This window comes from Equus przewalskii, chromosome X, assembly GCF_037783145.1.
Source record: "Equus przewalskii isolate Varuska chromosome X, EquPr2, whole genome shotgun sequence".
NCBI classification, from domain to species: Eukaryota; Metazoa; Chordata; class Mammalia; order Perissodactyla; family Equidae; genus Equus; species Equus przewalskii.
The window spans coordinates 39,828,852-39,855,244 of NC_091863.1; the positions used below are offsets into that span (position 1 = coordinate 39,828,852).

The window sequence follows — 26,393 nt, forward strand, 5'->3', positions numbered from 1 at the left end:
CTGGGGGTGTGAGTTTGTGTGGGACTGAATAAAGAGCAGTGGTAGGTGGGGTGTGTATCAGTGTCTATGACTTTTTGAGGGAGTGTATGGCAGCAATGTATGACTGTGTGAGTGAGATGGGGCATATCTGGCACTCCACAACTGTGGGCTATGATGTGGGATTGTAACAGTAGACATGAAACTGCATGTGACAGCATCCAGGTTGTATGAGACGGCATGTGTATCCACATATCCTGGTGAGAGACAGTGTGGGAGTGGCTGATCACACCGCCTGGTTGTGACTGTGAGAGTGAGGTTGTGTGAGAGGGGGTGTGTGACACCAGGTGGCTGAGAAGGACAGGGCACAGGTGACTGTATGAGAGGGTGTGGAAGTGTGTGTGTGATAGCACGTGCTGAGGAAACGTGAGGGGTTGTGTTTGCGTGAGTGTGCGCCACTTGGGGTGATCTGTGAGGCAGTATGACAGCATATGTGCTGGGCACAGAATTTGATCCATAAACATTTCTAGAATGTTGAAAAAGAACTGTGACAGTGTGTGAAGCATAACAGTGTGACCATGAGGGTCTGCATGTCAGGATGTCTTTGTGGGCCTGGTAACAGCAGTATTTCTATGCAAGTCTGTGTGGGGGCACATATCATGTGGCATGTGCCATGTCAGGGTGTCTCTGAGTGGCTGACAATGTGAGCAGCTCTGTGCAACTTGTTTGTGGAGGCGTCAACACGTATAGTTTCAGTTGGCATAAGTTAGGGACCCTCTTCCAAGGGACAAAAGACAAGTTCAGGCCAGGAAGTGGGGGAAGGGGGGGACTGGAATAGTAGCCGTCCAGAAGGTCAGAAGGCCAGTGTGGGACTGTGGGGCTGTCCGGGGCCTTCCTGTCACCCATTTCTTATCTCTCTCAGCCCAGCTCAGCCTGTAGCCCTGTGGGAAATGGTAGAGAACCAAAGAGGGAGATTAGGAGGACAAAATAACCTCTGGGGGTGATATTTAGACCCCGTAGGTGGGGGAGCTCCCCACAGTGCCAACTCCCTGCCCAACACACCTACTTACCTGGGTGAACTGCTCCCCTTAAAGCAGAATCTGTTCTTCCATTGAACAAACCCTTACAGAGGAGCCTGCACTGAGTCAGGTGACCTCCTAAACCAGACAGGTTAAGTGGCTCAGCCTCATAGCTGGTGGCACGGGGCAAGCCAGGCTCCACAGCTTAGCCTCCACGCTACCCAGCAGCTCCCAACAGCAAGCAGCGCCATTTACTGGGTGCTCACTGTGGGTCAGCAATGGCTGGGAGGCTTCAGTTGCTTTAGTTCATGAACACCTGGAAAAAAGGCAGAGGAAAGTATATTCATATTCATTTTCCTCATGAAAAAGTAACGCTCAGAACTGATGAGTAACTTGCCCTGACCACACTGAATTTAAGGAGTGGATTTTGGATTGGTGGCACCACCCCAAAGTGAGTCTTGCTCATACTTAAGCTGCTTCTCCCCTAGAGCCCCAGAGATGTGGACTACAGGCCCACGCCTCCTGAGTGTAGTGGGTAAGCAGCTGTTCTCGACAGAAAACCACTCCTTCAGCTAGTTGCCACACTAGCCCACTGCAGAATCACAGTAGGCCATGCTCATTACAGGGATTGTCCAGAACTGCCCCGGCCCTCTGAAAGCCTCCTGCCTGGCTGCCCCACAGAACCCCAGCCCCCACACCCTGTAGGAGCCCTTGTCTTCACCTTGCACAAGAACCCCTCTCAGAACCTGGGGTGGAAATGTGCCTGGCCCCACCTTGTTCAGGAACCCCGGTCCTCGCCCCCTAGAAGAACAGCTGTCCTAGCCTGGTATAGGAACCTAGCGCTGGAACTCTTAAGGGAACCCTTTCTCTAATTATCAACAGAAAACCCATCCTGACCCTGGACAGGAACACCAGCCCTCACCTTGGATAGGAGGAACCCCTGTCCTCCCATGGCACGGGAATCTCGGCCTTACTCTGGTTAGGAATCTCTGAACTCACATTAAGGAAGCCCCTGTCCTTACAGAAATGCCTGTCCTGAGCCTCTTCTGAGCCTCAATCTCTCTATAGAAACTTTGTCTTGACCGCGGACAGGACATCTCTGTCCTCACACTGTACTGGAGCCGTGTCCTCCAGGTAACACTTTAAAAACACTTCACTCACAGGGGCTGGCCCCGTGGCTGAGTGGTTAAGTTCACGCGCTCCGCTGCAGGTGGCCCAGTGTTTCGTTGGTTCGAATCCTGGGCGCGGACATGGCACTGCTCATCAAGCCACGCTGAGGCAGCGTCCCACATGCCACAACTAGAAAGACCCACAATGAAGAATATACAACTATGTACCGGGGGGCTTGGGAGAAAAAGGGAAAAAATAAAAAAAATCTTTAAAAAAAAAACACTTCACTCACGATAAAATCTAGTTCTGAACCACTGACCTGGCTCTTTCTGCAGAAATCCCTGTCCTCAGTCTCTTTAGGAACCCTGATTGAGAGTAGAAGCTCTTGCCTCCATTGTTGACAATGACCCCCAACGTGACTGTGCACAACAAACCCTGGATCTCACCCTACCCCATGGAGTCCACAGGAGCTCAAGATCTAACTCTCAACATAAACCTCAGTCTGGAACCTAAATAGAAAACCCTTTCCTGACCCTGTGTCAGGGACATCTGTCCTGACTCTGCTTTAAGCTTTGATCTCATCCTATACAGGCATCTGTGCCTCATCTGGCACAGGATCCCCTGCCCAGACGTAGTACAGGGCTCCCAACTTTCATCCTGTGTTAGCTCCATGGCCCTGACCTCTATGGGAAGCCTTGCCTACAACTGTACTGCAACACCTGACTGGTCTCTCAACAGAAATCCTTAACTTGACTCATTTACGGGAATCTATGACCTAATCTTTTACAGGAACTCCTAACCTTGCTCTCTGGAAACACTCTCCTGACCCTGCAGGGGAAGCCCTGAGGTGATTCTCTATGACAGCCCTTGCCCTGGCCTCATCCCAGAAGCCCCACCCTTGCCCTGTCCAGAAGCCACTGTCCTGACCCAACAGAAGAAACGCTAATCTGAATCTCTGAAGGTAACAGTGTCCTACCTCTGCACAGGATCTTTGTCCTGACTCTGCATGGGACCACCCTCTGAGTCCCAGCAGGAAACTGTGTCCTGAGCTGATACAGAAAACCCTGCTCTCACACTCAATGGGAACCTTTGACTCTTGAGAAGCATCCAACATAGAAACACCTGCACTGTATAGGAACCTCTGCTATGACCTTGTTAAATAACCCCTAACCTGAATCACTATGATCACCTGTCCTGAACCTGCATAAGCACCCTTGACCTAACCCTTAACAGGTCACTTGATCTGTCTCCAGGAACCTAGCTCTGATCCTATACAGAAATACCTGGCCTGAGTGATCCTCTGGCCTGACCCTCTACAGAAAACCACTCTCCTGGCCTCTAAAGGAACATGTAATCTTAATCTGCACAAGAAAAAAACGCCTTCACACCCTTCCCTCTCGATCTACAATGTCTCTAACCCTCATATTTTCCTACAAACCAGCCTGACCAGGTAATAGAACCATTCTCCTGAGCCCAGACAAGAAACACTAACTTGACCATATAAGGAAACCCCTATACCTACACAAGCACCCCGTCCCAATACTTTAAAGAGAATTCTCAGGGCCGGACTCATGGCTGAGTGGTTAAGTTTGTGCACTCTGCTTCAGCAGCCCAGGGTTTCGCTGGTTCGGATCCTGGGTGCGGACATGGCATCGCTCATCAAGCCACGTTGAGGTGGCGTCCCACATGCCACAATTAAAAGGACTCACAACTGAAAATACACAACTATGTGCTCTGGGGATTTGGAGAGAAAAAGCAGAAAAAAGATTGGCAACAGTTGTTAGCTCAGGTGCCAATCTTTAAAAAAAAAAAATCTCTCTAGCAGTGCCGTCTGATAGAAATATAATGCGAGCGACATGTGTAATTTTAAATTTTCATGTAGTCACATTAAAAGAGAAAAAAAAGATGAAACTAATTTTAATAATATAGTTTACTTTACCCAATATATTCAAATATTTCATTTCAATATGTAATCAATATAAAATTATTGAGATATTTAAAATTTTTTTCATGCTAATTTTTTGAAATCCAGTGTATATTCTATAACTATAGCATATCTCAAGTTGGACTAACCACATTTCAAGGGCTCAGCAGCCCCGTGTGGCTAGTGGCTACCACATTGGACAGCATAGCTCTGTGGAGTCTATAGAATCCTGCAGCAAGGTACTACTATAGGCTCTTCAAACCTGTTCCCTTTCTTCCTGAACTCAGTCGCTTTTCCAACCTCCCTTACAGTTCAATGTGGACATGTGACAGAGTTCTGACCAATGGAGCGTGGGGAGTGACATACAACACTTCCAGGCTTGGCCCATAAAAACCTCTCACGCAATCCTCCACTCTCTCTCTTTCCCTAGCTACCAGCTGAATAGTGAGAACTCCAAGGATTCGGAGGAGAGCAGAGCCACAAAATAGAAGAGCCTGGGTCCATGAATGAGCAGTAATAAAAATTCACATTGGATTTTGTATGAACAAAAAATAAACACTTATTTATTAAGCCCCTGAGATTCTGGGTTTGTTTGTTACAGCAGCTAGCATAATTTAGCCCAATTAATAACAATCTCTTGACTGAATATGGACACGAACACCCGATCCTAATGTCTATATGAAGACAGCTCTGAACCTACACAGAAACACCTGTGCTGACCCTGACCTAGACCACCTGATCTCTCTGTAGGAACCTGTCATAATGCAGTCTAAGGAGCCCGAACCTGAATTTGTAGGGAACCCTTAGTGTGGAGCTCTCTAGAAACAACTCTCTTGTCCTGTATAGAAACATCTGCTTGATTCAGTAGAGGAACAGCACTATAGACACTAAAGGAATCCCAAGTCTCACTCTGTCCAGGAACATTTGCTTGACCCAACAGAAGAACACCAGAAGTGACCTGACCCCTGTCCATAAATCCCTATCCTCACACCTCACACAAAAGGAATACCTCTCCTCAGGAAGCATGGGACCTCTGCACTCATCCTGTAAAAGAATCCCAGCCAGATAAAGGAAACCAAAGACCGACACTCTACAGCAGGGGTCAGCAAACTATGGCCTTCAGGCCAAAGCCAGACTGCAGCCCGTTTTTACATTTTTAAAGGGAAAGAAAAAAAAGGAAAGAGAGAAAGAGACAAAAAGAAAGAGAGAAAGAAAAATATGCCACAGAGGCCCTCTGTGGCCTGCAAAGCCTAAAATACTTACTATCAGGCCCTTATAGCAAAAGTTTGACGACCCCTGCTCTACAGGAAGCTCTCTTCTGACTATACAGAAAAATGGCCTTGGCTCTTACAAGCCTCCCTACTCTTACTTTGCAGGCATCACAACTCCAGAATGTTCCTCAGTGTGTATCACTGTGTATATCCTCTCTTTGGTGTATGTAGAGGTTTAAAGGTCTTAGGGCTGTCACCCTCTTCCACTGAGACTAAAGACATGTTTAGGTAGGAAAAGAGTGGAAAAGAAGAGAAGGCTGGAACCGGGGTTTTCAAGAGGGTTCAGAGGGCCCAGCTACTGGGCGGCAGGGCTGTCAATCTGTTTGTTAGTCAGCGATGCTGAACCCCAGACCGCTTATCTCTCTGGCCCCAGCTTACAGCCCGGTAGGAAATGGTGAAGAATGAGAGAGGGAGATTAGGAGGACAAACCGGCCTCCTGCGGGGCTGACATTTAGACATGGGAGGGAGTTGGGGGGGCATTAGAGGGCAACTCCTCCTACCCCCCAGGCACACACTTTCTATTGCAGCTTGGGAGCAGAGGTTACCCGGTGGAGGGGGCTGGCAGGGAGAGCTGCCGTCCAAGAAAAACTCCCCTCCCCGAGTCCATTCTGGCCCGGGGCACTATTATTATCACAATTTTCCAGATGAGGAAACTGAAGCAGTGATGTTCAGTAACTTGCCAAGGTCACATGGTTAAGTCGCGTAACCTCAGTTTCCTTATCTGCAAGGCCGCCTTAACAATGGGAACTACCTCACAGAATTGTGGCTTACAACAATGCCTGTCACGTAACGCTGGCTATCATTACAGTTACTTTCCCCTACTAAGACTCCTTCCGCCTCACTATCCACCTTCGCGGGAGAATATTAACAGCTAACATTTGGTGAGTGCTTCCTCTGTACTACCTTAGTGAATATACTAACTCAGAAAATCCTCATATTTAGCCTCATCACCACTCCTATTTTGGCCGCCACCAGCCATCGTCCAGTTTCAACCGCGCTCGCGGTGCAGAGGCCAGCCCGCCCGCGCCACGTCATCACGACGCGCCGTGCGGGAAGCCGCGGGAAGGAGAGAAGAGGCCCCTTCCTAACTCTCCCGCTTGCTTGCTTGCCCTGTTGAGTCACCGCATGGCACAGTCGGCGCGAGCCTGAAGGGCTCACAGGGACGGAGAGACGGCGGCCACAGCGGCTAGGACGTCAGCGGAGGCGGTTGGGGGAGGGGCGAGCTTGAGCCTAACCGCCGCGTCGAACGGCCGGCGCGCGCTTCACGCAGGCGCAGCACGTCCCGCGTCGCGCGCTGACGTACAGAGCCGCCGTTTGTGAGTTCGCGGGAGGCGCGGCCCACACGAAAGGCGCGGCCTTGCGGCGAGCTCTCCGTTGTGGGCGGGATCAGGGCGGGCAGTAAGAGAGACCCGGCCCAATGGAAAAGAAGACCTCGGGCACCCGCGGCGCCACAGGTCGCCGGGAATTTGGCGGCGGGAGCCAAGGGCGGAGTTTGAGAAAGGGGCTGCGCTCAGTGAGTGGACCTGAAGCGATTGGTCGGAGTCGACGGCGGGGGCGGGGTGGGGGAGGGGACTGGCGGGAGTGGGCTCCGAACTGGCTGAAGGGGCTTGGTGACGCGTTATGGGTAGGGTTTGGGTGAGGGGGTGGGGTCTGGTGGAAGGCCAGGGGAAGTCCCCCGAGGAGCAGGGCTAGTTGAAACGTTAGGGGCGGGATCTGGCCAAGTGAAAGGTGCCGGTCCGGCCTGATAAGGGGTGGAGTTAAGTGGCTCGTTAAGGGTGGAGTCGGGGCCGGGGCTGGGTCTGGCTGAGTGAAAGGGTGGGTGATGATCCCGGGAGATTGGCTGAAAAGGGCAGGTTTGTGAAGGGGTGGGGTATGGGCGAAGCTTAGAGGAATGAAAGGGTCTGGGAATGGGGCTGAGTAGAACGGAAGGGGCGGTGATTAGCTGGAAAATGAAGGCCCTAGAACGGGCTCAGCCTGGGCGTTAATTGCTCAGTGAAAGGGAAAGATGGAAAGGAGAAAGAATAGTGTTGGAAGGGTGGAGCCTCGTGGAATGGAATGGGCGGGACCAGGTGGAATGGACACCCCAGAGGAGGAAGAGGGCCTTGAGAGAGGCGGAGTTTAGAAGGCGGTGGGGAACGGGATAGCCTAAGGGATGGAAACTAGTATAGGGGGCGGGGCCTGAGAAGGGGCTGGGATATGGGGTCCTCAGGACACTCCAGCCCCTTCACAGTCACCTGTACCCCAACCTCTAGAACGTCGTCAGGGGTGAAGCCTCCCCGACCATGACCTCTACCGGCCAGGATTCCACCACAACCAGGCAGCGAAGGAGTAGGCACAACCCCCACTCCCCCCCCCACGACTCCAGCGTCGCCTCGGTGAGGCCTTAGACGTGCCCTGATTAGGGGGAGGGGGAGCAGTGGACTGTGCCCTGGACTCTGACCCTTCTCTGTGTTTGGCAGAAGAGGAGTGTTAAGAAGGGTGCCACACTCCGCTCCAGCCCTAATCTAGCGGAGGTAAAGAAGAAAGGCAGAATGAAGAAGCTCAGCCAAGCAGCCGACCAAGACCTAATCATGGGGCTGCAAGGGCTGGTGAGAGAGGCCTGGCTGCAATTTAGCTCCTGTGACAATCAAAACCCTGAGGTTCTCCATGCTGGACAGTATGGGATGTTCCCTCTGAGTCAGGCTCTAAATTGATTGGTATCTCCCATTTTTTTCCCTGCAGGATCTGAACCTTGAGGCCAAGACGCTGTCTGGCACTGGCTTGGTGTTTGATGAGCAGCTAAATGAATTTCATTGCCTCTGGGATGACAGGTGAGGCTGGTTCCTCCAGGCCATCTCCAAATGACACAAATATACACACTTAGAGCCTGTTAGCAAGAACAGATCCTTTCTTACACTAGCCTGGAGACAGGAAGCAGATGATTTAGGGAGATGGGGCTCAGGCTTGAAAGGGTTCTTTTCATTTATCCAACAAACATTTATTGAGTGCCTACTGTGTGCCAGGAGTTAGTGATACAAACATGTCGGACAAGACAGAGTCCCTTCTCAAGGAACTGATAGGGGAGTAGGAGAGCAGATCATCAAACAGCCAACAGCAGTGTGAGGTGTTATTAAAGGAGGACTTAAGACCAGAAGATTCAAGAGTGTTTAGTAGGGGACCCTAGACTAGCATCCAGGGTTCCCAGAAGGTTTTCATGAAGAAGGGACGTTTGTGCTGAAACGGAAGTATTACACCTCCCATTCGCTCACACATGTTGTAATCCATCAGCAAAGTCTTTGGGCTCTGTGTTCGAAATGTACTTTGTATCTGATCTCTCCTCACCACCTTCACTGCCACCTCATCATCACTCACCTAGGCTTGCAGAGGCTTCCTCACTGGTCCCCTGCTTCCACCCTCATCCCTGCTGTCTGTTCTCCACACAGCAGCCTAAAAAAATATGTACTAGATGATGTTTTCTTTCTTAAAATCCTTCAAGGGCAGACCATTCCCCTGAAGGTAAAGTCCAGATTCTTCATCCAGGCCTCTAAGGTTGCACGTGATCAGGCTCCACATTGCCTTGGTGACCTCATCAGCCAATCCTCCCACTCATTTGCGTTGCTTCACTTCACTTCACCCACACTGGTCCTCTTGCTGTTCTTCCAACATGCTAGGCACTCTCCCATCTCGAGTCTTTACCCTGGCCGATCTGTTTTCCAGAGATTCGTTTCCACCTTCTCCTTGCCCAGTTAACATTCTCATCTCAAGGAGACTTTCTCAGAGAGGGCTTTGCCTGGCCACTCTCCTTCCCCCACACCTGATCTTTGAGATATTCCTAGCCCCATGTCATTGTTTGTTCATTAGTGTACTTATGTGTTTACCAGTTTAGTATCTATCTTCTCTATCCAAACAGAAGACTCATGATGGCAAAAAGACTTCATTTATTGCTGCACTTCTACCATTTCCTGAGGAGTTAGGGACACAGCAGTAAACAAACAAACAAAACCCCTGCCTTCGTGGAGATTACATTTTAGAGAGGGAGACAGGCAGTAAACAGACAAAAAGGAAATGATATAGTGTGTTAGAAAGAGAAGTGCTGTGGAAAAACATGGAGTAGGACGGAGAGTAGCAGAAAGTGCAGTGGAGGGGACTCTTCAGTTTTAAATAGGATGGTCAGGGAAGGCCTCGCTGAGAACTGGTCAGGAATCTGAAGGAGTTGAAGGAGTGAGCCATGGAGACGTCTGGGAGAAGAGTGTTCTACGCAGGGAGATGAGCTAGCTGAAAAGTACTTGGTTTGATTGAGGAGCAGGGAGAAGACCGGCGTAGAAGGAGAGTGAGAGAGGGGAGAGTGGTAGATGGGATCAGAGAGGTGATGGGACAGATTGTTCGGGGCCTTCTGGAGCATGGGGAGGACTTTGGCTTTTACTCGGAATGAGATGGGAGCCACAGGGAGGTTTTGGGCAGAGGGGGCATGATCTGATTTAGGTTTTAACTAATGTCTGGCTGCTGTGCAGAGAAAGGACTGTTGGGGGAGCGAGGGCGGAAGCAGGGAGGCCAGTGAGGAGCTGAGTGCAAGAGCCCAGGCGGAGGCTGTGTGACGAGGAGAGGGGCAGACTGGATAAGTTGTGAGAACAGAGCCAACAGGCGCCAGGGGTGACTCCAAAGTTTCTGGCGTGAGCAGTTGTAGAAGGGTAGATGGAGAAGATGCGGCAGGAGCAAATGTGCTCACCAGTGTCCCCATATCTATCTGTGTCTGTGTGTGTGTGTGTGTGTGACTCTATTTCTGTCAACCCAGCTTCCCTGAAGGCCCTGAGCGGCTCCATGCCATCAAGGAGCAGCTGATCCAGGAGGGCCTCTTGGACCGCTGTGTGTCCTTTCAGGTGAGTCTGTCCATCCCCACCCCGCCGCCAGCCAACAACCTGGGTAGAGGGCAGGAGCTGGCAGGACCTGGCGGCCAGTGCCTTAGCCCCTTGTTCCTTGTGTCTCCCCAGGCCCGGTTCGCCGAAAAGGAGGAGCTGATGTTGGTTCACAGGTGAAGGCTTGGGAGCCTTGTAGGGATAGGGAAGAGGCTACCCTGGGCCAACTAGGGCAGGCTGGATGCTTTGGGAAGGAATGTCATGGGTCCCATGGCCTTGGGCAAGTTGCTGAGCCTTTCTGAATCTCAGTGTCATCACCTGTAACATGGGGGCTAGTAAACATAAGTTCCTCAGGAGGGTTCAGTATGCGTCTGGTGCTTAGAATGGTGCCTGACATATCATCAGCCTATGATGAGCTATTGTTGTTATTATAACCTGGTGTGTAAACACATGGTGGATGTGTGGGCAGAGTGGTCAGGGAGTTTCCCTGGGAGGCTGCAGGAACCTAGAGCAAGAGGGCTGGGTTGTCAGTGTGGCTCCAGGAAAGCTAGTTTGGCAGAGGGGGTATCTGAGCTGAGCTTTAAGAGAAGAAAAAGAATAAGTCAGATGAAGAGAAGGGCTGAGGGAAGGGAGGTACAGACAGCTGGAACAGTCAGGCCAAAGGCCTGGACATAGGATTTGGTGTGGCTAGAGCAGAGGACAAGGGATATTACTGGAAATGAGGTGGGCTAGGGAGGATGCAGGGAATGTGTCCTGTATCCCAGCTGTTCCCCCACACTGACAGTTGAGGAGGCCTGACATGTCCGGGAGTCTGATGCACAGAAAGCTCAGCTGGGGAGGGACAGGGCCCTGGTTCAGGGCCAAGGAGGGAGGTAGACCCTTGACTCTCATCCCCCGTCTGTGTCCCCAGCCTAGAATATATTGATCTGATGGAGACGACCCAATACATGAATGAAAGGGAACTCCGCATCCTAGCAGACACCTATGACTCAGTTTATCTGCATCCGGTATGGATCAGAACTGTGAGGACAGAGGGTGGTGGCAATCCTGAGGTGCCCTATCCCCACGCCCACCCCACCCTGGGGGAAGCAGCTGAATGACAGGGTTGCTCTCTCCCTCACTCCTTCTCTGACTCCCTACTATCTCTCCAGAACTCATACACCTGTGCCTGCCTGGCCTCAGGCTCTGTCCTCAGGCTGGTGGATGCTGTCCTGGGGGCCGAGATCCGGAATGGCATGGCCATCATCAGGTAGGACCCGCCAGCATTTGTCTTCTTACATTTTAAAAAATTCCTTCCCTCAAATGTAAAATATATTGGTATGGACAGTATATCCACATGTTTCAAGAGTCAAAAGGTACAAAAGGGGGTATAGGGAAAAGGCTCCCTCCCATTCCTGTCCCCCAGACATCTCCTTCCTCTCCTGAAGGCAGGCACTGTAACCGACTCACGTCCTCCCAGAAACAGTCCGTGCCTATTGATGGAATAAATACCGTATTCCGTTGGTTCTAAGATGCGTAGTGGATTTTTCATATTTGTAACATCTTGAAATCCAGATGCATCTTACCAACAGTGGCGTCTCAGAATTCAGTTGGTAGCATTTTCTGCTTCGTTGTTGGCATATAAAATCATGGTACATCTTATCATTGTTGACCTCCCAGAATTGGTGAAATGTACAGGATACAGCCTTTCTCTTCCCTCCCCTTTTTTAGCCACAAATGGTGGTAGCACTCGACATGCTCCCTTCCCTACCATGCATTTTTCATTTCTACATCTTGGAAAGCTTTTCTCTAACAATGTGTAGCTTACAACCATGTAGAACACCATTGTGCAAATGCACAGTAGGGTAACCAGCCCCCTACCCTTGGGCATTTTGGTTCTCCCCAATCATTTACTGTCTCCAAAAAATGCAACAGCAAATATCGTTGTCCATTTATAAACATGTTATTTCACCCTTTTTGTTATATAGGCTGCAGGCTAAGTCCCCAGGAGCAGGATGACTGGGTGTGAGGGTGTATGCATTAATAATTTTAATGAACATTACCAAATTTCCTTTGGAGAGAGAGCAGTAGACTGGGGGTGAGCATCCGAGGGCCCCATTTACTCAGTTCGTGGCAGATTTGCAAGCATCGGCACTGAGGGGGAGTTGGTGGTCCAGGATTAGAGAGCAGGGGAGAGTCCATCTCTGCACAGGAGGACTCCCCCAATCTGTGGCCTTCTCTGTTCTGCCTAGGCCTCCTGGACACCATGCCCAGCACAGTCTTATGGATGGGTATTGCATGTTCAACCATGTGGCCGTGGCTGCCCGCTACGCTCAACAGAAGCATGAAATTCAGAGGTCAGCAGCAAAGCAGCAGGGCGGGTGTGATGGGGTGGCATGAAGTGGGATATCCTGGTCTGGGCACTTTCCCTGGCTGTACCTTGGTCCTCTTACAAAGTGCCCCCCTCTCTCCTGCTCACAGGATCCTTATCGTGGATTGGGATGTACACCATGGTCAAGGAACACAGTTCACCTTTGACCAGGACCCCAGGTATGCTCCAAGTGCCACCCTAGATGCTAGACTCCCGGCCACCCCCCACTCTTATAGGCCCAGCCGGAAGGAGCCTAGGAGGGAAGGGAAGGCATTCACATTCATTGGGCCCACCTTGGGACTAGGCTCTGTGCTGCTCTCTGTGTGTCTGCTCTCAATTTCACTCTCAGGCAGGGACTGCCGGGTTCCCCATTTTACAGAAGGGAGAACTGAGACTTACAGATTACAGGGTCACACAGAGAAGAAGTGAAAGAGATGAGATTTGAGCCCAGAGATCTCTGGAGGTCTTGTTCGTCAGTTTACCCTGGAGCTGGAATGAACCTCAAATTACTACTTTATTTTCTCTGATTATAACTACTGCAAAGCATTTGTTTAAAAAAATTAAATAAGACAGAAATGTCTAAAGCAGTGAGTCTCCTGTAATTCCCATCACCTCAAAAATAACTGTTGATAGTTTAGGTTATATCCTTACAGAATTTTTCCTATGATGTATGAATATTTGTTATTATCATTATTGTTATTAACACACTGCCTAATGGGACAATCCTCTACATGTCCTCCAGCAACTTGCATTTTGCATTTAACAGCATGTTGTGGACACTTCTCCATGATAGTGCCTCTAAAAAAAGGCACCACCTCAGTCTTTGTAAGGGCTGTACAGTGTTCCATTGTATGGCTGTACCTCTGGTCATTTAACCACGGGACATTTATGATGCCTCCCAGTTTTTGCCATTACAGACAATTCTACAGTGAATAGTCTAGAAAATATATAATTTTACACTTCTCTGAGCATATCTATAGGATGAATTTCCGATAGTGGATTGCTAGGTCGGAGGGTCAGCATGCTTTCAAGTCTGGGTTCTACTGCCAGACTTCCCTTCAGAAGGGTGGTACCAGCCTATGCTTCCTGCAGAAAGTGATGGAGCGGGTCCTTGTCAATAGAGGACAATACTAAGGACTTGTGGTTTTATCCAGCCTCTATTGAACCGACTGCATAAAATCCACTTTTTCCCCATAGAGCCTGAGCTCTTGTGGCTATCTAGGTTGGCTGTTTTCTAGACAATGCTTTATTATTTTCTGGCATTCAGTGTTGCTGGCAGATGTCTGATGTCCTATTTTCATTCCTTTCTGAGTAACCTCTTTTCCTCTCTGAAGGTTTTAGGTTCTTCTTTTTATCCCTGGTGTTCTGAAATTTTACCCCAGCCCCCTCATTCTGCTTAGCAGTGGATAGACATTTTACATCTGAAGACTCATGCCTTCCTTAAATCCTTGGAAATTTTCTTCTCTTAGATCTTTGATGATTTCTTCTACTGTATTCTCTCTGGTCTCTTATTGCTAGTCAGATGTTAGACCTCCTGGGTTGATCCTCTGTGTCTCTTATTTTTTATCTTATGTTTTCTGTCTCGTTTTCCTTTTGCTCTGTGTCCTGGGGGATTTCCTCAGCTTTACCTTCAAGCCCTTCTGTTGAATTATGTATTTAGATATTCTTTAATCTCCAAAAGCACTTTCTTCCTCTGTGTTTCTATGCCATCTCATTCCTGATCTTGTTTTTATAGAGTACTAGTTCAGAGCTCTCTTAAGTTTTCTTCAGTTTTCCTCAAATGTCTAGTGATCATTATTTGGCCATTTATACCTAAGAACGAAGCACTGTTGCAGGTGGCTGTCCTGGGACTGCTCTGCTGTGGCGCATGTTTCCTGAAAGGCATTTCCCTGGGACAGGGGCGGGAAATGTCCACTGATAGGTCTCAACTTTAGGGAGTATGGGCAGGGAGCTGGGATCCTGCCAAATGCCAGAATAAAGGGGGTCTCTTCTTGGGGTGACATCTCTTTTTTTACCCTCAGCCTTGCCAAAGTTTGTCAATTTTACCTTTCAAATCTAGCTTTTGGCTTTTTTGGCCATCTTCACTGTTACATTGTTTATTTTTTTATATTTCATTTTTTCTGTTTTTACCTTCGTTAATTTCTTCCTCTTGTGTTCTTTATTTTGGTCATTTCTGGCTTCTTCAATTGAGTGCTTCAACATTTATCAACTCATTGGCCAATCTCGTTTTATCTATACCTGCACTCACTGCTGAACCTCCTATATTATTTTGAAGCTAATCCCAGACACTATATCATTTCTTCTATAAATATTCCAGAATATCTCTCCAAAACATGGGGCATTAAAAAAAAAAAAAAGCATAACCATAGTATCATCTCTAAGCAAATGAATAAGAATTGCTAAATATCATTAATCATTCTATTTGTTTTAATAAATGCATTGGAAGCTACAGCTGTGTTCTTTTGTGGCTATATTATTGACTGTGTGCATGGATATGAAGAATTGTGAATATATTCATGGCATCTTTCCTCATGAATAATAATGTATAAATAAAAAAATATTTATCCATGCCCTTCAGTCTCCCAGCTGCCCATCTCTCAGTCTCTTAACTCCATCAGCAGGGTCCTTGGGTGGAGACAAATTGGTCAGTCCTTAAAATACTATTATGAAGACAAGGAAACAAGTAAACTAAAGCTAAGTAGCTAAAAGAAACAAGTAAATTTAGTGAATTGGTCATTCAATGAATTAGCTATTCAGAATTGATTTTGTTGGATCTGTGCTTGACCTGGATCTGTGCTTGATTTCTCCAGAAGGGAAACCTCAGGTCACCTTGGGTGCCCTCCCCAACCTCTGGGGCCCCTGGAGCCTCAAAGACTGCTTTCCAGAGATTTGTTGAAGTCTCTTATTGTCTGACATCCTTTCTCCCATTCTCAGTCTTTCCTGGTTGATACTTATTTACGATTCCTTTCCTATGTTTTGACTGGGATCGCAGGAGAGCAAGGAGGAGGAGGGAGGTCGTAGGAGAGCTATCAGTCCACCGTCCTTTCACTGCAAGTCAGTCGAACTTATTTTAAAATCTCCTTGTTTGTTTTATAAACTCAGTTTCCTTGAGTATTCTTTTGTTTGTTGACTCTGGTGGCTCTCTTGTGAGGTGAGCGATCTTTAAATCTTTTCCTTTTTCCTTTCTTCCTCCTGATGATAATCTTTATGTTCTACTGTATATTTATCTATCAGAGTCTAAAGCAAAACAGTCATCCCCCATCTACTCAAGACCAGAGCTTTCACATGGATTTCATTCCCCAATTTCAGGATTTTTTTCTTCAATTTCAAAAATCCTTTTATACCAGTTGCATTCAATTTCACAAGTACATGGTCACCATTTATTAAAATGTGACTATTAAGTTTGACTAGATTCATTGCTTACCACTATTTCTTGCATTTCCCTAAAAAAAGAAAAAAATGCTACCTTAAATCCTTTCTGGAACAAGGCAGGAGGCAGATGAACAGACGGATGGATGAGAGATTATTCATTTTGATTGCCCCAGTCAGAATTAAGCCCTCCCACAGTCCCCTGCCTGGCTTTCTATCAGAACACGTACCATCGTGTCTTATCAGTATCTGCTCTGTGTGTCAGTCCCCCTCACTGCTCTGAGTGTTCGATTTCTCCCCTATAAAATAGAAGAAGTAGTGGAGGTGGCCTGTAAGGTCTTGGGAAGGAGGAATTGTCCCCTCACTGGCCTCATGGAGCCCCAGCCGGCACCCCCACTCCAGCTCCACACACACAACCAAGTCCGACCCATTCTGACCTCCCCACTGAGTCTTCCCCTGAGTCTCCCCACTTCCTTCATGGGAAACACTAAGCTCCCCAGCCTTGCCTGATGCTCTTTTCAGCCTTAGCTGGCTCCTGCCACTAAGAGCCCCATGCCCTGTGTGGGTTTGTCCTGCTGTTACCACCTTGGTCACAGGGGCAGGTGGATGGACAGACATGATCTAGAGTCCTCCACGGGGTCAGGAGCCCTCGGGGGCTGAGACAGACCGGATAGCTCTCAGGGTCTCCGAGCTGGAACTGGGTGGGCACTGAGGGGGGCAGCAATGTTTGCCAAGGGAGGAGTTCTGGTAAGAGATCAAATGAATCAGTGAGTGAGGTAATGGATAAATAAATAGAAGAATTAATGAATGGGAGGCTGAGTAAATTGGCAACTGAATGGAGGGATAAATTAATGGAAGAAGGAGTGAATATATGAATTAAAGAATTAATGGGGAAAATAGTGAGAGAATGGATGAGTGGTTGAGTAAACTGTGATAGCTCTGAGTTAGGGATGTCTGGGGGATTGACTCCTCAACCCCCCGACCTCTTTTTTCCTCTGCCCCAAGCGTCCTCTATTTCTCCATCCACCGCTATGAGCAGGGTCGGTTCTGGCCCCACCTTAAGGCCTCTGACTGGTCCACCATAGGTTTTGGCCAAGGCCGGGGATACACCATCAATGTGCCTTGGAACCAGGTCAGTGTCTGCCCACTCTTTGCCCCCAAAGTGAGCCCCTCACTTCAGCTGGTTCGGGGCAGAGGGCAGAATGTCCCCATCCTGCTTCTCTGTCTGCAGGTGGGCATGCGAGATGCCGACTACATTGCTGCTTTCCTGCACATCCTGCTGCCAGTCGCCCTGGAGGTCCTGGGGGTCTGGGGTGTGTTGGGGCAGGGGCGATGTCGAGGGATGGGCCATGAGGGCAGGTGGCTTCATGTAGTCCCTTCCCCCCTCAGTTCCAGCCACAGCTAGTCCTGGTGGCTGCTGGATTTGATGCCCTCCAAGGGGACCCCAAGGTAAGGCAAGCTCCCTGGGATGGCAGTTGGGCAGAAGGGGACTACTGAGAGCCAGACTGACCCTCCACATCCCCTCAGGGTGAGATGGCTGCCACTCCAGCAGGGTTCGCCCACCTGACCCACCTGCTCATGGGTCTGGCAGGAGGCAAGCTGATCCTGTCTCTGGAGGTGAGTGACTCACTTCGCCTCTCAGCCCATGGATCCTGGAAGACGTAAGAACAAAGCACTCAAGTCTGGCAGGAGTTCCTATCCCAGCCTTTCCACTTACTAGCTGGACAACCTCAGCTAAGTCACTGAACTTCCTTGTGCCTCTGCTTTCCTTATGTAAGGTGGGCATAAGAATAGCAGTAATCGCCTCAGAGCACTGTTCAGTGAACGGAATGAAGTCACTCTCTAAATTCCTTGTTGCTTGACATGCGGTCAGCACTCTAATATTATTATTACTCTTCCCTGGTAACGTCTGGTTCTTTCCTGACCGCCCCCCCCCCACTCCTTCTCCCAGGGTGGCTACAACCTCCGCTCTCTGGCTGAGGGTGTCAGCGCCTCGCTCCACACCCTTCTGGGAGATCCTTGCCCCATGCTGGAATCCCCTGGTGCCCCCTGCCTGAGGTGAGCCCAGATGGAAGAGGGGAGAAGCGGGACCCTCACTGCCCACCCAGGGGCCATTTGGTGACATTTTCCCCTCCTCTGCCCTCCAGTGCCAAGGCATCACTCTCCTGCACTCTGGAAGCCCTGGAGCCCTTCTGGGAGGTCCTTGTGAGATCAGGTAAGAGGCAGGAGTGGGCTTGGTGGGGGGTGGAGCCTGGAATGAGCCAGAGTGGGAGATTCTCTTTCAGACCCCACTCTGACTTTCCTGGGCTGCCTTGGTGGGGGAGGGTCAGGCCCTCTCTGTCACTGGGCCCTGGTTTCAGGCTTCCTACCCCTTTTTATGTTTGGGTAAACTGAGTTCCAGAGTATTACGGGGGGATTCAGGGTGGGGGAGTAGGGTAAATGTGGCCTCGTCTTGCAGTTGAGACCATGGAGGAGGACATTGTGGAGGGGGACAACGTGGAGGAGAAAGAGGAGGGACCATGGCAGCCCCCTGCACTCCCAATCCTGACGTGGCCTGTGCTGCAGGCTCGCACCGGGCTGGTCTATGACCAGCGGATGATGGGTCACTACAACTTGTGGGACAGGTGCGCAGTCAGAGGGCGGGGCTCAGTGGGCAGGGGTGCCCCTCCCCCTCCTCAAGCGCTAAGCCCTGCCTCTGGTTCTCTGCTCCTAGCCATCACCCCGAGATGCCTCAGCGTGTCTCACGGATCATGCGCCGTCTGGAGGAGCTGCACCTTGCCGAGCGCTGCCTTACCCTGCCCGCACGTCCCGCCACAGATGCTGAGCTTCTTACCTGCCACAGGTCAGACCCCCATGTGTGGGGTGGGATCAGGCCTCAGTACACACATGCTGCCCTGGGGGCTGGAGCCTGGGCTCTCCCTCCCCAGTACCCGGAGCTGCTGTGGGACAAAGGAGGGGGCAGAACCATCTAACTGTCCCTGGTGCCCCCTCCGTGCCTCCAGTGCTGAATATGTGGGTCGTCTACGGGCCACGGAGAAGATGAAAACCCGGGAGCTGCACCGTGAGGGCGCCAACTTTGACTCCATCTACATCTGCCCCAGCACCTTCGCCTGCGCGCAGCTGGCCACTGGCGCTGTGTGCCGCCTGGTGGAGGCTGTGCTGGCGGGAGAGGTGCATCCGCCTTGGGGTGGGGAGCTCTGCAGAAGAGGTCCTGGGGGGGATGGACAGAGGCGGCTCTGAGAGAGTTGAGCAGGGCCTGTGGAAAGGGGCCATGGAGAGGAGTCCACAGCAGGGAGGGGACCCCTGCTCACCTGAGGCCTTGCTCACTGGGAAATGCAGCCAGGGGCATGGAGGCTGCAGGACTGGGGGCCCTAGCTGCTGGTGGAGTAGTGGAAGGGGCAGGAGAGAGGGAAGAGAAGAAAGGGGAGGGAAAGCCCTGAGGGTGAGTAGTCTAATCTTTGCTCCCTGCCCCTCCTCTAGGTTTTGAATGGTATTGCTGTGGTGCGTCCCCCGGGACACCACGCAGAGCAGGATGCCGCTTGTGGTTTCTGCTTTTTCAACTCTGTAGCTGTGGCTGCTCGCCATGCCCAGGCCATCAGTGGGCATGCGCTGCGGTAAGGGCTCCCTGGGGGCCCCCAGCCCAGTGCTTACTCAGCAGGCCCCGTGGTACAGTCTCTAGGACTTCCCCAGAAACACCCAAGGGTCTAGTTTCCTAGCACTTCCCCAGAAAAGGACCAAGGATCTAGCATCTCAGTGCTTACTCAGATAGGACCCCCAGATTGTGGCAGGCACTCAGGTGCTTAAAAAGCAGGATCCAGGGCCACCCCCGACCCTACCGCCCTCCCCTTGCATAGCATTTCTGGCCCCTGATGGCTATCCTGACAGAACCCAGGGCCCAGACCCCTGGTGCTTACTTCCAAAGAGCCAGGATCCAGCCCCCCACATTTACCCACACAAGGCCTGGGTCCAGCTCTGAGCACTTGCTCGCAATGAAGGGCCCACGATGAAACCCTCAGGACCCGGGCTCTGGCTTTCATCCTTACTCTGATAGGACCCACAAGCCTGCCACCCAGCACTTTCCCCAGGGACCCAGGGTCCTCCAGACAGACCCCAGGGGTCTAGCCCCTGCCCTCTCCCCAGGCAGTGAGTGTCCTGGGTAACTGAGGAGCTGTCCCCTCCCCAGGATCCTGATCGTAGACTGGGACGTCCATCACGGTAATGGAACTCAGCACATATTTGAGGAGGACCCCAGGTGAGAGGCTGGGGCAGGGGGCGGGGTGTGGGCAGGGAGGTGGGCAGGCTGTGCCTCGGGGTGCCGGGGGCTGCTAACCAGCCATGGCCCCCCTCCCCACCCCATCCCCGGCAGCGTGCTGTACATTTCCCTGCACCGCTATGATCACGGTACCTTCTTCCCCCTGGGGGATGAGGGCGCCAGCAGCCAGATGGGCCAGGCTGCAGGCACAGGCTTCACTGTCAATGTGACCTGGAACGGGCCCCGCATGGGTGACGCTGACTACCTGGCTGCCTGGCATCGCCTGGTGCTTCCCATTGCCTATGAGGTATGGGTCAGGATATATGTGACACGACTGTGTGGGTGGCAGTGGGTGTGCATGTGTCTGACTTCCAGATGACTGATCCTGTGAGATGGCCTGTGTGTGGCTGTATTTACGGCTGTGGTGGGGATGTGACTCTGTGATGGCCTTTGCATATGTCTGGCTGTATACAGTGGCTATATGTGATTGCCTTCCCTGTGTGTAACTGTGAGGGACTTCTGGGTGTGCAGGGGTGGTCTGCATGTGCCTGCCTGTATGTGTGTCCTGTATGTACACCATCACTAGTGCCTGTGTCTGATAGTGTCCCCGTGTGACTGCCATGTCTGTGGAACTGAGTGTGCAAGGCAGGGAAGGGTTTGAGTCTGTGTGTGAGACTCTGCACAGGTGGCTATTTGTCGCTACTATTTCTGTGTGTGAGGGTGTGATACTGTATGTCACTGCATGTTGCTCTCTGACAGCTACTGGTGACTTTCTGCATGTGGGAGGCTATGCGTGACAGTCGCCTTTCTGTCTGTGTCTGCCATTGCTGTTTATGTGTCTCTTTCTGGCTGGACGTAGCCTATATATATTTGCCTAACTGCATGAGCGGGCATAGGTGACCACCTTCTCCGTGTGTATTTGTGTGTGTGTGTGTGTGTGTGTGTGTGTGTATGTGTGGTGGATCGTATGGGTGTGACTGACTCTGAGGGCAGATGAATGTGAGGACCATCTCTGTGACCTTTGTGTAAGCATGCATGTTCAGATGTGTATGCGTGTCTGACTATGCATGGTGGCTGTGACTACCTTCTATGTGTACATGTGTGCCTCTGTGCAAGCAGCCACCTCCTATGGGCACAACAGTGTATGTGTGACTGTGTGATGATGGCGTGTGTATGATTGTGTCTGTGCAGGGGTGGCTGTGTATCACTGTCCCCTTTGTGAGAAACTATGTATGTGTGTGTGACTAGTACAATGTGTAGTCTGGTCTGTATGGGCCTGTCTGATTGTATGTGAGTACATGTGGCTATATGTGACCATCTTCTGTGTGTGGCACTTGTATTGTGTGCCTGTGTCCCATGTCACTGTCTCTTGACTTCTGAGCCTCCACATCTCATGTCTCTGTCTCATATCTCTCTGTCTCATGACTCTGTCTCATATCCCCATCCATCCATTTCTAGAAACGTCTCCATGTCTCTGTGTCTCATGTCTCTTAAGTCTGTGTTTGGTGTGTTTACATCTCTGTTAATCTGTCTCCATGTCTCTGTGTCTCTCCGTCTTGTGTCTCCACATCCTCCCCTTCCTATTTTCAGGGCTCTGGTCTTGTGTTTCCCAGTCTCCAGGTCCCATGTCTCCCTCTCTCTGACTTGCATCTCTATATCTTCATTTGTCCTTGTCTCCGTGTCTCTGGGTCTTCCTCAGCTGCTGCCTACCCATGCCCCCACCCTCATGCCCATGCATCTTTTCTCTCCTTGCCTTAGTTTAACCCAGAACTGGTGCTAGTCTCAGCTGGCTTTGACGCTGCACGGGGTGACCCACTGGGTGGTTGCCAGGTGTCGCCTGAGGGCTATGCCCACCTTACCCACCTGCTGATGGGCCTTGCCAATGGCCACATTATCCTAATCCTAGAGGTAACTCTCTTGGGCCCTCTTCCCGCAGGGGGGAGGGTGGTTTGGAAGACCTGGAATCCTGTCCTTTCTGCTGGCTGCCTGCAACACTTGGGGTAATTTCTTAAAATCTCTTTTGAGTGTCCCCACCTGGGATTCTTGGCACATAATGGGCATTAATAATAACACCAGCATAGGGGCTGGCCCCGTGGCCTACTGGTGAAATTCGGTGCACTCCACTTTGGCAGCCTGGGTTTGGTTCCCAGGCACAGACCTGCACCACTTATTGGTGATCGTGCTGTGGCAGCAACCCACATACAAAATAGGGGAAGACTGGCACAGATGTTAGCTCAGGGCAAATCTTCCTCAAGCAAAAGAAAAAGAGGAAGATTGGCAACAGATGTTAACCCAGGGCAAATCTTCCTCAGCGAAAAAAATAATAATACCAGCATTAACAACTTTAATTGAGCACTCACTACGTGCAAAACACTCTTCTCAGCACTTTAAATATATTATTAATTTGTTTACTTGACAAAGAAGCTTTCTGAGGTAGAGTCTGCTGACCTCATAGTTTTCCTCTCTCAATATCAGGGAAACTGAGGCACAGAGAGGTGTAGTGACTAGCCCGAGGTCACACATTTAGTAATGGCAGAGCCAGGGCTTGAAAAGCCAGGCAGCTTGGCTCTAGAGGCTATGCTTTTACCACTCCTTGAACTGCCTCCAAGTTCCTGAGAAAAATTCACTGACCTTTTGTAAATTACTCAGTGCCCCCGCCCCCGTGCCTTAGTTTCTTCATCTGTAAGATAAGGCTGGCTAACCATGGGAGAGTGCCTGCATATGGTCAGCACTGTATGAACTCTGTAGCTTACTATTATTATATGTTGTTCATATACTAGTTTAACTCTCTTGGCAACTTCGTGTGCTATTACTTTTACTACTTTACAGATGAGGACAATAAGTCTCAGTGAAATTAATGGGCTGGTAAAAAAGTCCCACAGTGTGCCCAGGACTGCTTCGGGCAGGGCAGGGTGGCGGTTAAGAACATGGACTCTTTCATCAGATAGTCCAGGTTCCAACCCCAGCACCACCTCTTACCAGCTGTTATGACCTCAGACGAGTCATCCAACCACTCTGAGCCTCAGCTTCCGATCTGTAAAAAGAGCAGAAACTGGAGTTCCAAAGGAGTGTGAGAAAGAGTGTGACCTGTACCAGGTCAGGACAGGGGTTCGTGTAGAAACACCAGCTGTTCCTGTACCAGGTCGGGGCAGGGACTTCTGTAGAGGTGCGGCCAGGGGTTTCCATACTGTGGAGACAGGTTCCTGTACTGATTGAGCAAATGTGGTTGTGAGGAGTAAGTGAATTAACATGCATAAAGTGTTTAGAATAGGGTCTGGCACACAGCAAGCGCTTAATCAATGTCAGCTGTTAGTAATGTTACCGTCAGTATTGTCGTTACTGTGGTTATTATTATCTTGCACTTTACATCACAGTTTATCCCTCTTAACAACCACCTCACACAATGGGTGCTGCCCATCTGACAGATGTGGGTTCTACTCACTTGTCCCCAGTACCCACCCTCCAGACTTGCGGGGCTCTGAAGAGGGGTTGGGAGGCAGGATATCTTGCCTCCCAAATTCCCTGAGGACCCTCCTCATACCTTTCCCTCCCCTTTTCCTTAACAAAGGGTGGCTATAATCTGACATCCATCTCAGAGTCCATGGCCGCTTGCACCCGCTCCCTCCTTGGGGACCCACCACCTCTGCTGACCCTGACACGGCCCCCACTAGCAGGGGCCCTGGCCTCCATCACTGAGACCATCCAAGTCCATCGCAGATACTGGCGCAGCTTGCAGATCACAAGTGAGTGGGCATGGGGAATTGGGGATTATGGGGGGCTCGGGAGAGGGCAGGAGAGGGGATAGTACCCACACTCAAGGATCTCCCTCCCATGGTTCCAGAGGTCGAAGACAAGGAGGGACCATCCAGTTCTTTGTTGATCACCAAGAAGGCACCCCAACCAGCCAATCCTGGGTCAGCCAAGGAGATGATCACACCAGAAGGGAACATTCTGGATGCAGGCAGGGGGAAGGCCACCTCAGTATCATCTGTAGAAGAGTCTACTGCAGGCCAGACTAAGTCAGAGACAGCTGTGGTGGAGCTCACTCAGGACAAGTCCTTGGAGGCAGCCACAGAGGAAGCCACGCTGGACCAGACCACCTCAGAGACAGCCACAGGGGAAGCCACGCTGGACCAGACCACCTCAGAGATAGCCACGGGGGAAGCCAAGCTAGACCAGGCCACCTCAGAGACAGCCATGGGGGGAGCCACGCTGGACCAGACCACCTTGGGGGCAACCCCAGGAGTAACCACGCTGGATCAGACCACCTCAGAGGCTGTCAGGGGAGCTGAGCTGATCCAAGTCCCTCCAGCCTCAAGCACTGACAACCAGACTCCCCCAGCCTCACCTGTGGAAGGAGACCCACCCCACATATCCCCTAGTAAGCTGATTGGGAATCTCAGGACCTTGGAACTAGACAACGAGGCTCAGGTAATGCCCACCGCACCCAGGTAGGGGGAAGTAGGGGCAAGAATTGGGCATCTCGGATACATCTCTTGCCTCTGTGTGTCCAGGAGGCACCAGAATCTCAGAGCCCTGAAGAGGAGAGACTACTAGGAGAGGCAACTGGAGGTCAAGACATGGATGATTTAGTGCTGATGCAGAGCTTTGGGGACAATGCTGACACTGACCAGGTGAGCTCAGGGAGGGGCTGGGACTGTCGTTTCCATCTCTTGCCCATTTGTACCTCCAGGTAGGAGCATGTGATGTAGGAACCTATAATGGGGAGTTGGAGTCCCCAGCTTACTCAGTTTCACCCACCCCAGGCCATGTTTTATGCCGTGACACCACTGCCCTGGTGTCCTCATTTGGTGGCAGTAAGCCCCGTACCTGACACAGGCCTGGACGTGACCCAACCTTGTCAGGACTGTGGAGCACTCCAGGAGAACTGGGTGTGTCTGTCTTGCCATCAGGTATGCAGCAGAGGAAGGGGATGGGGTGGAGGTTGGCCCAGGAGTAAACTGCAGGTAGGTGCTGATCCCTATCCGACACTCGTTCCCCCACCTCAGGTCTACTGTGGTCGTTACATCAATGCCCATATGCTCCAACACCATGAAGGCTCAGGACACCCTCTGGTCCTCAGCTACGTCGACCTGTCTACCTGGTGTTACTACTGTCAGGCTTATGTCCACCACCAGGTAGACCCTGGGCAGACCCTCTAATGTGTGCACACTCACACCCCCCATGCACAGATACCTTCTGTGATTGGGTAAGGGGAGAGTGGAGACCCTTCTGCATGTGGGTGGGGTAGTCCAGGAGACAGGGTGGTTGAGGGCTGGAGTGAGGGCAGCCTCTTGGCCGAGGTAGGGGTGTCCTCACTGTCTCTTACCTAGCCTCTCTTGCCTCCTCCTCAGGCTCTCCTAGATGCGAAGAACGTCGCCCACCAGAACAAGTTTGGGGAGGGCATGCCCCACTCACACTAAATCCCAGGACGTGCTCCTCTTCTCCACCTTCTGAGGCCCAGGATAGACCGGCCTTAGTTCATCCAAGCTGTACCGTGGATGAGGGGCAGCTTCACTCCATCCCATCCTGGGACCCTTTACAACTCCCCAAGGGTGCTGATTTAAGTATAAATACTTATAAGAGGACTGTGATAATCAATTGTGGATCTACCCCTGCCCACAGCCTGCTCAAGGGACTCTATCTACTCTGCCCCAGAAGGACAGGGGGGCAGCTCAGTGGCCCCAGGAGGTACTTTGGAGAGAGGGGAGGGGGGGGTCAACTGGCAGGTATGGCGGGGTTGCATATGTAATAAAGTACAAGCTGTTAGAAAACCTGGAGAAAGCCTTCTAACTTTGAGTGGGTGGGGAACCCCATACCCCTGGCCAACAGGGCTGATGAGTGATGAAGGGACAAGGATATGGGTCTTTATCAGGTCAACCCCCTGCACATCAGTGCTCAAAAAACTAACTGGAAATAGAGCAAGCAGCTTGACTGGCTCCACTACAGATTAGAAGGTGGAATCCATGAGAAAATGAGTGCCTGCTATAGAAATAGGAGCCTCACAGCTGGTCCCAGCTGCACCCTGGGCTGAGAAGGCAAAACTGTCAGAAAGCATCCTCACCAGAGCTTGGTCTTGCCACCTGTCTTTTGTCCTGATTGGGGCAGTGGGGGAGGTCCAGGTTTAACATACTTAGATTTGGTCCTCCTAGGTAGCTTCCTGGGGGAAGGAGTGCCTACCATTGACAAGGGCTGGGGAATTGGAGGCTCATTTGAGGGTTTTAATTCTCCCACCTAATGAGAATTTCTTTGGCCACTCAAAGGAGTCAGGGCTGAGGTTTCCTACACTT

General features: G+C 51.0%; 1 protein-coding gene across 31 annotated transcripts; it reads left to right on the forward strand.

The window, feature by feature from the left end:
* Positions 1-6,277: 6,277 nt before the first annotated feature.
* Positions 6,278-25,877, forward strand: HDAC6 (histone deacetylase 6). Of its 31 annotated transcripts, none has more exons than XM_070605345.1 (29): positions 6,278-6,813; positions 7,553-7,675; positions 7,760-7,888; positions 8,022-8,110; positions 10,072-10,156; positions 10,268-10,308; positions 11,043-11,139; positions 11,284-11,381; positions 12,364-12,468; positions 12,593-12,661; positions 16,857-16,983; positions 17,083-17,148; positions 17,241-17,300; positions 17,379-17,468; positions 17,803-17,909; positions 17,999-18,066; positions 18,310-18,475; positions 18,565-18,693; positions 18,854-19,022; positions 19,332-19,465; positions 20,035-20,103; positions 20,218-20,410; positions 21,862-22,011; positions 23,672-23,846; positions 23,945-24,534; positions 24,618-24,737; positions 24,870-25,016; positions 25,113-25,241; positions 25,458-25,877. In XM_070605345.1, the coding sequence occupies exons 1-29, from the start codon at positions 6,718-6,720 to the stop codon at positions 25,524-25,526; spliced, it is 3,690 nt and encodes a 1,229-aa protein (XP_070461446.1). In that variant the 5' UTR covers positions 6,278-6,717; the 3' UTR covers positions 25,527-25,877. The 31 variants fall into 31 exon arrangements, with proteins under 31 accessions (XP_070461446.1, XP_070461462.1, XP_070461476.1 ...); XM_070605351.1 differs by having other exon boundaries at positions 6,329-6,616; XM_070605346.1 differs by having other exon boundaries at positions 6,671-6,813; positions 7,760-7,813.
* The last annotated feature ends 516 nt before the right edge of the window (positions 25,878-26,393 follow it).